Source organism: Lepeophtheirus salmonis, chromosome 3 (genome assembly GCF_016086655.4).
Source record: "Lepeophtheirus salmonis chromosome 3, UVic_Lsal_1.4, whole genome shotgun sequence".
NCBI classification, from domain to species: Eukaryota; Metazoa; Arthropoda; class Copepoda; order Siphonostomatoida; family Caligidae; genus Lepeophtheirus; species Lepeophtheirus salmonis.
In genome coordinates this window covers 5,457,062-5,472,930 of record NC_052133.2, presented here as the reverse complement: position 1 = coordinate 5,472,930, position 15,869 = coordinate 5,457,062, and the positions used below count along the sequence as shown (strand labels likewise).

At 28.9% G+C, this 15,869-nt stretch overlaps 1 protein-coding gene across 1 annotated transcript; it reads right to left on the bottom strand.

Moving 5' to 3' along the window:
* Positions 1–521: 521 nt before the first annotated feature.
* Positions 522–15,728, bottom strand: Scgdelta (sarcoglycan delta). The gene is made up of 5 exons (XM_040708244.2): positions 15,423–15,728; positions 15,120–15,306; positions 14,940–15,059; positions 14,682–14,881; positions 522–995 (listed from the first exon to the last, which is right to left on the bottom strand). Exons 1-5 carry the CDS (start codon positions 15,540–15,542, stop codon positions 756–758), a joined length of 867 nt encoding a protein of 288 aa, XP_040564178.1. The 5' UTR covers positions 15,543–15,728; the 3' UTR covers positions 522–755.
* Positions 15,729–15,869: the final 141 nt, after the last annotated feature.

Below are 15,869 nucleotides of genomic sequence, written 5' to 3'. Positions count from 1 at the left end.
ATATGAAGTAATCAATTATATTATGATTCTCTGTTGTGTTTGTTTTTTTTGTTCAAGAATCTTGAAGTGCCACAGACATAAGAACTAATTAGAGTAGAAAAAATTTAAAAAAAGATGGTTGAACAATCATTGCTAATAGACATAAACAAACTCATTGCATTTTTTTTTACTTTGACGAAAAGAGTCTCGTCCTTTGATTCTGCTAACTTATTCCACAAATATAGCGATTACATACCAGGGGCGTCCGCTGGATTATATATATATATATTTTTTTTTTTTTTTTGGGCTGGGGGGTGTTACAAAAAAATAGTATATTTTCCCCGTAGTAATAGTAATTTGAATCTCAGTGATACATTTTTGTCTCCAAATAACAGACAGCTGATGTTAACAAGGTTATTTTATCATTATTGCTATAAGTCTCCCTCCCACAGTAGAATTCTACAAACTGCCTATAACTAGCGATTGGGAAACCCTGTAACTAAGTTTATATTACCCTAAATAAAACAAGATACAAGCATGTAAATTATGTGAAATATTTATATGTTTCTATTAGTTCCATTGTTGAGTTATCATCGAGTTAAAACAAACAAATTTATTAGGTATTATTTAAAAAAATCATGGATATGTATCAGATTTAGTGCTTTGAAAGCCTAAATAGTTATTACAAGAATAATACGCTCTAAAAAAATTCCATTGACATAGTATTTTGTATATATATTTTCCTTCTTATGTATTGTAAATCGCTTAGATTCCTATCAATGTGAGCAAATGTGATAATCAGCGACACAGCTTTTCCTTGGATGAGCCACAAAGAGTTTTCCGTCCCTGCAGCTACAGAGCTGATATGAAGAGCTCCCTTTAAATCCTGATGAATTACCCTGCTTCTTTCGTGATGAGTATTTTCGATGATGGGATGCATTACTTCCACTATTACTACTGCTATGGTTTTGAGGCTTGAGTGAACTAAAATAGAGCGAACCAGATTCAAAAAGTATCTAAAATACAAGAAAATGTTACATGAGAAAAGGTTGCGAGATTAATATACATTGTAGTATTACTCCGAATTAAATTATTTTTTTTCATATAAATTTGAAAATAAAGAAATAAAATATGGACTGTTGCATGTAAAAATGATAGTTTAATTGGTCATTCATTTACAGAATAGTAATTGATTCTAATGAGTCTAATTTAATATTAATATAGATTTGATTTGATTTTAATCTTTATTAAAGCAACTATTTCTAGCGATTGATTACATTTTTTTTTAATGATCGTGATAATGAATGGCAGTGTAATTTAAAAAAATATATTTTAAAAACATGAGTTTCTTGAATAAAGAGGTTTCAAGCACTGCTGATTTTGCATAACGCGGTCTTTGGAATTATTCTGACTCGCCTTTCATATTGTGTTTCCTAAATAAAACTATGTATTTATGTAAACAATAATTTTTGTAGTTGTTGATGAGTTTGTTCATACATTCATGTAATAGAAGTGTATAATTTTGGGTAGGAGGAAGGAAAAGTGTATTACAAGTATTTAATTTGATACCTAGACTTGAACAAAGTACTTTTACTTACATATTATGTATAAATGATATGTTTATTTCAATCGTTTCATTTGTTCATATGGGAAATTATTTAATTATATCAAATGTATATGTATGGATGTTTTTTTTTTTTTAAATATATAAGAATGAAGATTTAAAAAGCTTTAATCACAAATACTATCTTATACTTTGCATATAGTACCTTATTTTTCCCATCGATCTCCTTGTCTCAAAATCAATAATTATATGTATAATATTATTTAAATAACAATTTCTGATATTACATTTACTATGTTAGATATTAGTAAGTTTGATTTATAATTTGTTATCAAAATATTGTTATTAGTTTAATTATAATATATTTATATAAAAATAAATGCCTAGACTTAAAACCTTTGCTTATTACTTATTATACAAACTTGCAGTTAACAAGGTTGCTGAATAAATATTAGTTAAGTTCCGATTATTTAAATTTTACAGTATTTAAATGAATAGATGAAAAATCAAGGAAAAACTTGATTAAAATGATATATTTTACAATTATTTTACAATCTTATCTAGAATACACTATTTGAAATAATTCAAGAACAATAAAATATTTTTATTGTTCTAACCATACTTCAAAAAACAAAACAAAGATAGATTGTAAAAAGTGGACTTTGAAAAATATTTTCTCCCATTTAACGGGTTTTAGTTTTAAACATATCCCCGTGCTACCCGAATTTAAGATAACGCAAAATTTGTCTTGCTTCCAAAATTATTAATAGGTAAACGGTTGAGATTTTATTTATTATGATATGAACCTCGAGTAATCTTTAGCAATATAAAATTGGAAACAAATTTATTTTGCAGCTAAACTTAACACCTATTTGAACAAAAAAAAAAATTGTGAATGGATGAACAATTACACAGGGAAACACTCATTTTGTACAACCGAACTATAGCCAAACAATGAATTTATCTTTCATCGCCAAATCCAAAACTGATATAAGTTTTTCTTTGAGTCATCTGAATTCTGATTTATCTGGGATCACTTAAAAAATACGAAATGAAACAAAAATCCTTGGAGATGGATTTTTTTAAAATAGATATTTTCTTAAACTATACATTAAATATTTTTCTATAATATAAGCTATGATATTTCTCATCACAATGTATTATGAATAAGTTATTAGGGCCTACAGAAGAGTGTCGTTTTGCATCATTCTTCAGCCTAAAATGAAAATTTATCGAGTTCAGAACAAGATACAGAATCAATAGAACACTTTATAATCATCAAAACACTTTTACATAAGTTTTAATTATCCTACTTTTAGTGGGTGATTTTTTATCTGGATTATACTAATTCGGGACGAATTAGTATAATCCAGATATTTGAGAATTCAGATGACTGAGGGAAAAACTGAAATGAGTTTTGGATTCTGTTCTCATAGATAAATTCGATTATTGTCTTCAAATCATTTGTACAAAATGCCCCCTCCTTTATTGTTCCTCATTTACGCTTCAAATGAACTCTTTTAGCTTAAAAACAAATGAAAAATCGAAGTGTTATTTCTTTCTAACCAAGCCTCTTAATATTTATTGAAGGATTTAAATTGCATTTAGTCAATATTGTATGATCTCACACAAAGTATAAGTAAATATTTGAAATCAGCGGAGCTGTTGCAACAGAGGAGAGGTGGAGTGATACTTCCGTAAGAGTATTTTAATTTATAAAAAAAAAAATTAGTTGTCAGTTTGAATATTTTAAAATAATATTCAAAATCCCCATTTGAGAAAATGGGAATGAGAAAGGGGTTATTTTCCTGCTTAAAAGTTGTCTCAAACATATTAGTAGGTTAAAGATAATAAAAAAACCAAAAACTATATTACTTCAAAACCAGACTACTTTTGGTAAAGCTAATTATTAGGAATGGGACAATTAATCAAAATCGGAATTGGAAGTTTCATTTGCGATTCCGATTCTTATTTATTACTGGTATTTAGCTATTTATTATTTTATTATTAGTTTAAGAAATATCTATTTAAAAAATATGCATCTCCAAGGATTTTTGTTCCATTTTGTATTTTTAAGTGATCCCAGATAAATCTAAATTCAGATGACTCAAAGAAAAACTGAGATCAGTTTTGGATTTGGGGATTAAAGATAAAGACATTGTTTGGCTATAATTATTTTGTACAAAATGAGTGTTAACCTGTGTAATTGATCATTCATTCACAAAAAAAAAAAATATTTTTTTTTCTAATACAGGTGTAGGTGTTATGTTGAGCTGCAATATAAATTTGTTTTCAATTTTATATTGCCAAATATCACTCGAGGTTCATATCATAATAAATAAAATTTCCCCTGTTTACCTATTAATAATTTTGGAAGCAAGACAAATTTTGCGTTATCTTAAATCCGGGTAGCACGGGGATATTTTTAAAACTAAAACCCTTTAAATGGGAGAAAATATTTTTCAAAGTCCACTTTTTACAATCTATCTTTGTTTTTTGTTTTTTTTAAAGTATGGTTAGAACAATAAAAACATTTTTGCTCTTAAATTATTTCAAATAGTGTATTCTAGATAAGATTGTAAAAAAAATTGTAAAATATATCATTTTAATCAAGTTTTTCCTTGATTTTTCATCCGTTCATTTAAATACTGTAAAATTTCAAAAAGTTTAATATTTTATAGTTAATTTTTGGATTTTTTTCCAAAAAATTATAAAAATCAAGCCCATTCCCCCCCCCCCAAAAAAAAAAAAATCTTTTGTTCGACGGCTTTGGAATTGTTTTGGATTCGTCGTACCACAAATGATTATAGATTCGTAAAAAGGGCGTCAAAGTATAACTATAATAATGTATATAACATTTGGGATATTTTTGATAACACAAATCTTTTTGAAGAGTGTAATCTATAAAATAAAACTTTGGGATTTTGTTACACTCTTCACTTATTTCATTTTTTTTTTTTTTTTGAGTTCATTGGCCATTGCGTATTGTTTTTCAATTTTTAACTGGATTTATTAATTGGGATTTTCATTATATCTCTAACCTTTTCTTAAAGATAAACATAAAATTATATAATGTATCAATAGAACTAAATCGGGAGTGGACTATTGGCCGAAGGTCAATTTGCCTAATGTACGTTTTGCCAAATGGACATTTCGAGGAAAAAATAATATTTCATATATTGTTATACACGATTGTATGTTGGAATTCAATTAAAGATGATAGTAGGATAAATAAGTATTGTTCATATGCTATATATGTCATACGGGTAAATTAATTAATATTATTTTGCAGAAAAATATTTTTTTTTATTAATTATAATAGAGTTTTGCCGCGAGCTGAATTTTGGTACTGGCGTATTTTAGAGTTTATAAAAAAACATTCCATGAATTACATGTTATACTCGTTACTCGCTGAAATACTTGTTATTCGCTTGAATACTCATTACTCTTATGGGCGTGAAACTTACCATTTTTGCCTAACTGATAATATCGGGGTGGTAAGGACAAAAATTCATTGATTTAGGTGGACAGCTGCTCCTCCAGTCTACCCATTGCAGACTGCCCTGACACTACCAAAATCTTTTTGCAAGCTAACTAATTCGTCAGTTAATCCTATTTTATATAGGATTCACTAAAATTTGTCATTAAAAAACGTTTTTCCCTTCTCTAATGAGTAAAAATAAGATTCACATTCTTAGCTAGTTCGAACGAAGCAGCTTTCTTCCTCTTGTGGACGTGAATCTTTTTGAAGCCGAATAAAAAAAATACATTTTGAGAATTTCCTTGGATATTTTTTTGACAAATTACGGGTAAATACTCTCATTTTAAACACATGGGCCAAGTCTTAGATTTTTTTTGTTTATTTCATAAAATTCGAGTACCATTTTACAAGTTTTGCTAGTGGCATATCACTATTAATTATACTCATGAATCACTATTATATAAAAACAACATAGTGGTTCAAATGTAGTTCGAATATTTACCCTTGTAGTACTTTAAATAAATCAAATATTAAACAAACACAACAGCAATGCGATTAGAAGAATTGCCAATCTCTTCTACGTTATTAATTAATTATCCTTCGACATGATGGATAATTCATTTTGGGAAATACTCATGGATTGACGAAGAAGAATAATGTCAGTATGAATATAATTAATAAATGTATATTCCACAAATTATCCTTCGGAGAAAGTCCATTCGGCAAATTGTCCTCATGCAAAAATGTTTTCTGGCAATTGTCCTAGAACCAAACATTCTTCTTAAATAAGTTACTTTAATTTAATTAATTATAGTAGATATTGACAATGAGTTAGGTTACAATTTAGGTCATGACAATACTTCCTAAATCACACAACTAGTGAAAAAATCTTGTTGGCTACAACTAGGTCTAATAGTTGTAGCAATTATCAAATTTTAGCAACATCTCTTGGTATTTTGATTATGTTGGGATAATTTTTGAATTCCCCAAAAATGGTTACAATAAGCAAATAGTTTTGGACTCAATGGATATTTGTAGTTTCAAATCTAAATATATCTTTATAACCTTGATATTAAAGAAATCAATTAATTAATTATTCAAACTGATGAATTTGGCATTCAAAATTCATTTGTGTTCGTACAAGATTATGCATTCTCATTAATATGAGCTATTGATATTAATGTTCTTCAATTTATCTTTTGATAAAAATATATCATTCATTATAGCATTAAGTCTACGATACTGAACTGAAGCTGATAGAAAACTTTCTCCTGGGCTTCAGTGTGAGCGGCTGAGGCCTTTCGTTTAATAAAATTTTATTTTTTAGAAAAACAAATATATTTTCGAGCTGCCTTTTTCAAGCAATGGAATGCATATGTCAGCAAATGACATTTTTTTTATAAATACTATTTTTTTTTAAATCGTTAAAATTACATTTTTTAGAAAAATTATATCATTTTTATAGACTTTTAAAAAAAAATTATGATCCTATTGTATATTAAAATTTTTATATAATTATATCCAACGTGGGTCTCCCATTCAAGATCAAGATGGGGCAAGTGATCCTATGACCCAGGCACTTAAACATTCCCTGATTATTGATTTCTATCATCCCAAATTCATCAGCTTTAATATACCTAATTAATATAGTTTATTTTTTAACTTCTCACATAAAAATTAATGAAGGAATAACCTGGGTTCCAATTTCGTTTTAACTACATAGAAGAAAATACCAAATATGTGGTGTGTCAACATAAAAACAAACTTGAAATTTGGAAAAAAAATAAAAATCAATATTTATTCACAGAATGTCTTTTTTTTTTTTTTTTTTTTAAAGTTTCAAAGATTAAACTTCCAATATTAAATTTTTTGAAAAAAAATTCAAAAATCCACAATTATTCACAAAAAATAAAAGTTTTTGGAAAAACTTTTTTTTTTTTAAATATAAATATTAATTATCCACACCCTAATATTTATGTTTAAATATATATTTTACTAATTCAATTTAAAACTTAAATCAGGGCAAAAAGGAAGCCACCCTTAGCAGCAATGACACCTTCCAGGCAGCAGCAGAAGGCCTGGCACCCAATGTGGATGTAATCCTCTGTCATGGTGTCTTAGTACTGGCTGACAGTGGTTTTGATGGCCTACTTCAGGCCTTAAAAAGGTGTAGTAGAGGTGTAGCATCAGGTCTGATGGGGGGCAAAAAGTTTCAAAAAAAACTTCAAAAGAACTCAAAAGATTTTTGCAAAGGAGGATATGGGGTTCTTTCTTTGGTGGTGTCAAAAGTGGTCTCTTCACCCTCACAAGGGACTTCAGGAGATTGTGCTGGGCTGTTTTCTTCAACTCCTTCGGATCCAGTTTGGCCTTTATGATAGATCCCTTCTTCCTCTCTAACGTTTCAGACTTGCTGACGGCGTAGACGTTGATCATGGGGACGCTTAACTGCTTCTAGTAGACGAATGGAAATTCGTCGATCATGTTCAAGTCTCATTTTCGTGACTTGTAGGTAAACTAGAGATCTCAGGTTTGTTTTGCTTTACAACTAATTTTTTTATGCTTTAATATATCGAAATATGTATTAATTTCAATTTTATTCAATTAATAAGTGTTCCGATTTCAATGGACCGCCTGGTATATATGAATGTAACTTTGTTTAAAACTAAGGTGTAAACAAATGAAACGTGTGATTGTACAGAAAATAACCAACAGAACCTATTTAATAATTTTTTTTCTGAGTAGCAAAAATACTATTCATATGAAGTATTAAAATAGAAAATTATGCATAATTAATTTGGTTCTAGGAAATTACTAAAAAATACATTGCATTTACTTTTGTGGTTAATTTAAGAAATCCTTGAATGTAGTTTTCAGTGATTATTGGAATATAGCCTCATATTTTTCATAAACAGTCTTACATTATTTTAAGCGTTTGTGTTCCTTTGTTTAAAAAATGCAAAGTTTGCAAATATTATTTGACTTTATTGCATTTCATCGATGGATACACTTAAAACTTTACCTAGTAGTCTAGTTATAGCTATATTAAACAATAATTTTCTTATATAAGCCACATGTTATACAACTTTTTTAAGTTCTTTTTTATTATTAGCAACATTACTAATATTATTCAAAAGATTATATTTTATCATTCTATGCTAAGAATTAACAATATATATTTTAATTTATTCCATTTTGTTACGTTTAAAATGTAAATCTAGGAGAAATATTAGATAATATTCAAATTGCACCCCAAAGTACATTGAAGAGTATGTCTTCTGTGTAGCCGGCGTATCTAACCAAGATACAAAATATTTTCTACTATTTTTGCATTTTAAAATAAACACAAAAGCATTTATATTGTTGGATATTTAAAAAAAAATTAATACATGATTTATATTGAAGTATAATACCATCTAAAAGGGGCATTTTTCTAACCTGGCAGTTTTCCTCCAAGGTAATTTTGTGTGTACGGTAAGGGTTAAAGAAAAAATCAATGTAAAAAAATTAGAAAAGGAAAAACAGTTGTTGCGTGTGCTCTTTCTTCTTTTTTGATCATTATTTAATAAGTCGCCTTGGTGTTAACTTCTCCCTCTGAAGTAAATATTTTCGCCTATCCTTTATGTAAATTGTTTTAAAATGTATAAGGAAATAAAGATATATGAATTTATATATAATTATAACATTTTCCCTGAAATGAAAATTTTCTCCCTTCAAATCATATAATAGGTAGATGATAGTAACACGAGTCCTAATTCAGTAATAGAAAATAATTGTCTAATTTCAACTTGTACAAAGGTCACACCACACCAAAACGTACAAAAATATCTATAAATATAACTTTAGCTAACTATGTCCTTGACATCAATTTAATAAATGTGTAGGCTCCTTTATTGGGGCCAGAGAATAATTGTGTTGGCCAATTTCTGGTTGCTGGGTAGAGTTTTAAACTATATATTTAGGGTATTTTTGTGTACAATTTACTCAGATATTAAAATTTTGTTCAGAGGGCGGGAGATATGTGTTTATGGGCTGTTTTTAAGTGTGTTTGTGTTTGTTTTATAAATTGATTAGGACTATTCCCATACATTTCCACGAGAAGTAGTCATATTTGTACTAGTCCTGGTCTGAGGTTACCATTATGGTTAGGTAAAAATATAGTTTACTGAGACTACGACAGTAAGCATAGGTATGCTCACTTAGTACTTAAGGCTTTAACCCCACTTTTAGAAGTTATTGAATTTATCATAGAAATCCTGGAATTCATACAGGATGTAGTTACTACCTAGATATGAAAATACTGAAGAGGTGAGCTCTATTCGTTCATTAGTTCCAGATATATAAGTATTAAAGTTAAATATGCTTTCCTCAAAAAAAAGGCCCCAAAATTTTTATTATACTCTTTTTAGCAGCAATCTCTCGTTTCATTTTTATGTAATTATGTTCAAAATTTGTGTGTAGATTATGTAAGCCGAATTAAATCCATAAATATAAATTCCATGCATATTAAATTAACCATATTAGATATATATACATAATACCTCAAAAAAAATATGGGAGGTAATTCTAACACACATTTTTAAGCCCAATTTTAAGTATCTGGAGGAGCAGGGAAGAAATTAAAAATTACTTTATCGTCAACTACGTCCCTATCCCCGAAACTAAATGAACGAATTGATCTCAAATTTTCAGTATTTTCATATCAAGGTAGTAACTACATCCTCTACGAATTCCACGACTTCTATATCCTATAAAAAAATCATAGTCGGATAAATGGGATATCTGTTGGAATTTTCCGGGTTATATACTTATTGATTTTTTTTGATTTTTTAAATTGAACTGTTGACAAAATTATTAAAAACATTTTAAAAATGGATAAATATAATTATCCATTTTCTAAAAGAAAAAGTTATTAAACTAAATATCGACACAGTTTTTAAAAAGGGACAAAAAAAAAAGGCTTGACCTTTTCAATATGGTCATTAAAAAAATATATTTATTTTGCAAAAAAATAACGCATTATTTCAAAAAATGAAGGCGATTATTTTATGGTTGGGGAAAAAAAGACTTATAATTTAGTTTTTTTTTTAAAAAGTCACCATATCTTCAAGGAAGAAAAAATTAGATGACCGTCGGAAAATTTGGAAAAAATATTTTACCTTTTCCCCCTCCCCCAATAACAAGCATTTATTCAATTATAATACAAGTAATTTGTATAAGTAACTATAAATTGATACGATCATTCCATTTTTACTAATTAATACTACTTATTCATATATTTCCAGGAAACTTCCACGAAAATAATTATAATAACTATACTCTGTACATGGAAAATTGTCTGACATATATTAATAATTAGTTTTAAAAAGTTTGCTACTGTATACACATAAATTAAAAAATTCAACTTTGGATTCTCAGATTATGGTTAGAGTGCTGGGCAATTGTAAAACATATTTTTCGATTAATTATATCTCTATACCTACATCTATAAAAATATATATAAAAATCTCAGGTAAAATTATCATTGAATTAATGGGTCGTTTCAATTTGTTTAACGATCAATTCATAGAACTTTTATCGAATTAAACCTGACTGATTATAGCCCTATCTAACTCCAGATGTGGGAAAAAGTCCTCATACTACAAGTCCAAGTAGAGTCTAGAGTTTATGCTGAGAAAATTAAAAAAAAGTACTTCAAAGAGTACTTAATATCTAGTAAAAAATTGAAAGGACCTTCGAGTCGTGGGTCTTTGATTCTTTGATAAATTCGATTCGCTAGTTTTCAAAATATGGATTCGAGACAAAGTTGATTCTCTACATAGTATCAATTCCTCACTTCTGCCTAACTCTATCGATAATTGAGTCAATATTGTTTTAAATGGGGATTATGAGGCTATATTAAAATTTTTATGAGATGAAATTAAAGACACATAATATGAAAAATTGTTACAAAAATAAGGAATTTAATAAAAAAAACTTATATGTATCATGTATGCGCCTATGAAATGTGACTTTTTTTTTTTAATTTTGAACGTTTATTGTGAAAAAAGGGTTACAAATTTAATTTTCAAAGTATGCAACTTCACTAGCTACACATTTTCCCCATATTTCGGGCAATTTATGGACGCCTTTCCAAAAAAATATTGTTCGTCTTTGGCTGCAAATCAGCCATCAGTACATTTTTTGGCTTTATCCTGAGAATCGAAGCGTCATTGAGAAATCATTGAGAGCGTGGCCCATCGATGCAAACAAGTGAAAATTGGAAGGAACCAGGTATTGTGAGTAGGCTCCATGAGCAAGAGGCTCCCAGTTGTACGATTAACCAAGCTGAAAGGTGGCTATATGTTGATGCCGTGGTGCGTTGTCATCAAGGAAAATTACCTTGTGTTGCCTGGCTTCATATTTTGGGCGTCTTTGGCATATAACATGGTTCCAATCGGTCAATTGTTGTTGGTAGCGATCACCATTAACAGTTTGAATGGGTTGTAGAAGATCAAACCATATTACACCATACTGGTTCCGGAACACAAACTTCTTCCCGAAGTGATCTGGCCTTTTGGTCGGTTTGGCCTTGCCGCCAACATATGCTCTTTTTCGTTTCAGATTCATGAAATAGCACCACTTTTTATGGCCAGTTACGATTCGATGCAAAAACGACTTCCTTTTGTACCGGGTGAGCATCATTTTACAAGTAGTTTTTTGGTTTTCTTGCTACCTTTCATTCATATCTTGTGGCACCCATCTACCGACCTTAAATTTTTTCCCACTATTTTTTAACGTTTTCCAATGGTCCAACGGTCAACACCCAATTGTTGTGCGAGCTGTTCTTGCGTTTGGCTATCATCTTCATTGAGCAATGCTTGTAATTCGGCGTCTTCAAACTTTTTCGGTAGCCAGCCGTGCTCTTCATTTCTCACGTCAAAATCACCTGAACCACTTTACTCAGGTTAAAGTATGTCCACCGTAAGCTTCCACAAGCATTTGAGGGGCTTGAGAAGCATTTTTCTTCAATTGGTAACATAAAATCAATTATGTCTGCACATCATTGATATTATGTCACAAAATTATACATTTTTACGAGTGAAAAAAGTGCATTATTGAATGAAATATACAAACTATGAATTAAATATTGTTGACACATGCCGAAATTAGCATTTAGATTTTTGTACCAGTTTATAATGTCTAACTGGTGACACCTAGAGACCAATAGCCAAAAGTTTCATTTCATAGGCGCATACCTAGTAAATACTATCATTTTTCCACATTTAAACAACTTTAAACCTCTATAAATTTTTTTATTGTTAAGGAAATTATTTTTTAATAAAATATATGTCTGTAAATATATTAACACATCTATGTTTTAAATATTGTTACTTTTTAATGTATGCATAAGAAATTATTGATGGTTCAATCCTTTGAGACACTGGTATCCCTTTAAATGTAAAGGGAGTATGTTTTAATTCATCAAATAGTAGATTATAGTTCTATTCTGTGGATATTTAACTAAATTCAGTTGAATTAAATATAGGTGATGATAAACATATTTTCAGGGTAATGGGGGTCTTAAAAAGTGATCAAATCTGTACTTTTCTTGATAAAAGGGAGGCAAAATTATAATTATATTTTGGTAAATGATTCAGATACGGAATTTATTGGTGATGGAAAGATTCCAACAACAAAAACTACTGATTGAAATCTGTTCAGAAACCCTGAAGCAGCATTCAATTTATTTCAAAAAGTAAAATAAAATAGATTGAAAAAAAAAAGCCATAATTTAAAGTGGACTAAACTCCTTAAATGAAGCAACAACAGCACGGCTCACTTGATTTGACTATTTTAAGGGATATCAGCGAAAATTTTCAAGGACAATTGGCGCAAAAAACAAATTTCTCGGAGTACAATTTGCCAAATAACGTTTCACCAATGGACAATTTGGAACATTAGGCCGAAAAATAATGTTTAATATATTGATATATAAGAATTTATATTTTAATTCAATTTAAAATGATATTATGATGAATAAGCATTGTTCCAATTCTATTTAGGTAATTAAAGTAAATAAATGAGTTTTCTTTTATAGAAAAATCTTATTTTATTAATTAATGATTATTATAAAAAAAGGCAACTAATTAGTATTTTCTAATACTAATATCCATCATGTCGAATGATTGTTAAATGATATCGAAGAAGTGATAAGAATTTATTCAATTCAAATTGCTGTCGTGTTTGCTCATTATTTAATTTATTTAAAGTATTACAACGGTAAATATTCTAACTACATTTAAACTACATACTCCCATGTTGTGTTTATATAATGATCATTAACTAGTAGAAAAATACTTTTCTTCAAAAAACACAAATTAATTAACATATTATATCACATAGGTATATAACATATGAACATTATCTATTATTTATACTATCATTTTAAATTGAATTAAAATATGTAAATGCATATTAAATATCCTTTTTCGGACAAATGTACTAAATTGCCACCTGACAAAACGTACATGTGGCAAATTGTAATTCAGCAAAAATCCTTTCGCCCATTAGTCCACTCACTCAATAAAACTGCAACCTCTATTGAAGTCTTTGAAATTATGACTAGAATTGATTAATTGATAAAAATATTGATAGACCAAACCACCATTTATGCACACAAAAATGGTCGAAACATTACATTAAACCAGGAGAAAATGTGTGTATATTGCAAGAGAAGATTTATAAAATATAACTTTTGTTGTATGTAATCTTTAAGCTTAATAACATTACTAAACGATAGAAATAGCTTCCAAAAATATCAACTGTAAAAATTTCCAATTGCTTATTACAAAAAGTATTTAGCTTTTATACCAAAATACTGATATATTGTATGCAATTGTATCATTGTACTATATCTGTTTTTGCCAAGTTGAATATGAAATATAGGTACTCAAATATGTAATAAATATGAAAAAATGAATGATTGATCTTTGTTTTGGTTAATATAATGTGTAATAATAATCCTTGTTACCCAAAAAATCAAAATTTTAAACAAAAATACTTCTGGATATCTTATAAATGTACAAAGATAATGTTTTGGAAGGAGTATTACATATGCATTGAGATTATAATGTTGAAGTTTTTAATTAAAATATATGCAGTGCGTCAACATAGAAACAATCTTGAACAAAATAAAAAGTAATCCCCACTCAATTTTGATATAAATCATTCTAGGTCGCTTTTGTGTTAACAGGCTACATTTACTGTATATATAAATAAGCATTGTGAAGGTTGTAAACACTGGCTCTCAAGAAAATTTCAGTGTGTAATACCTGAGAAATAACAAGATCACATTAAACTTTTAAAACTGACAGAATTTTATGGCAATTTTTGGTACGACCTTTTTGTTACAAAAGACATATTTTTTAATAAAAGCTATGATTTTTGAAAAACATCAACCTTCATTCGTATCATCATTTTAAACATTTCGATATAATTTATAGTCTTCACGTACCATTAGAGGTAGCTTGCGTATTACAGTTTCCGAACCACTGTTTTAGAACATAACACATTAGGTAAGTTGGCTATTTTATAGGTTATGTGAGGTGCTTAGCTTTAATTGGGTAAATCAGACACATTCTGCAATATGATTCTAATAATATAGTCATTGGTCAATACCTTTCCTCTATTTTTGGTCTGTAGAATAATATCATCGTAGGAAATAAAGGAAAAGTTTCCCGAGAAGCTCCTAGCATGTACCCCCTTTGGACCCTGAATAAGCACTCTGTCTGTTCTTGAGGAAAGTCCTAATTCATTTCCAGGACCGGAATATACTTTCTGTGTTTGTAACTTTCCGCTTAGGTCAAGGCCACCTTCACCTAAAAATTTTAAATAAAGTATTACAAATTTAACATATTTAACTAATATGTTTTATACCTGAAGCCTCAATATTTCTTGAGGATATTCGTGTAGAATCTGATGATGTTTGGAATATTACATTTCCTTCCGGATCTGATAGTTTTAGAGAAGATGAACGGATATCGATTCCATTTTTAGCTGTAAGAATTTAAGAGCCAATCAATGATTGTACTCTACATAATTAAAAGTACTAATTACTGATAGAGATATACTGATTGTCATGGGAAGAGGTGCTTCCAGGGACTTTGAGGAGAATTTCATCCGTGGATTGAAACACAAGGGACTGACCATTGGAGGATATTTGATTTGCAATAATGGATTTTAATGCAAATAGGTCTCCACTTGTCCAAAAGTCTAGGGATTTGAGAAGACCTCCAGATCCATACTAATAATATGAATACATCAATGTATAAATCAATATTCGTTGATAAATATTGTCATTTGAACATGAAATATGTATTAAATAAGAAATATAAATTGTAATAGCGTTTCCTCACTTACGGAGAAGAAGCCTCCTGCGCTGAGGATCCAAAGAACAAGGAAGGAATTCAAGAGGAGTATGAGTGAGAGAATGACTAAAAAAGATATGGCAAAGAATTTCCGAGAGTTTAATGATGGCATCTTTTACGGTTGCGACTTGTGTTTGTGTCACACTAACTTAATAAAAATAATAAAACATCATCCCTCTTTAAAAAAAAAAAAAAATAAAGGGACTTTTCTTCCTTTTGGACTTTCTTCTTACCAAAAGCACATCATGTAGATGATGTTTATATATGGTGTACACATATATTTTTCTCCCAATAGAGTAAAAAATAAATAAGAAGAAACTGTTACAATTTCTTATTATGATCTTGATGAACAACATTGTTATGGGGGGAGGGGGGATAAAAGTAGAAAACAGTAGATCGATAAAGTCTTAAAAAACGCCCATATTTTTGTCATCTTTTT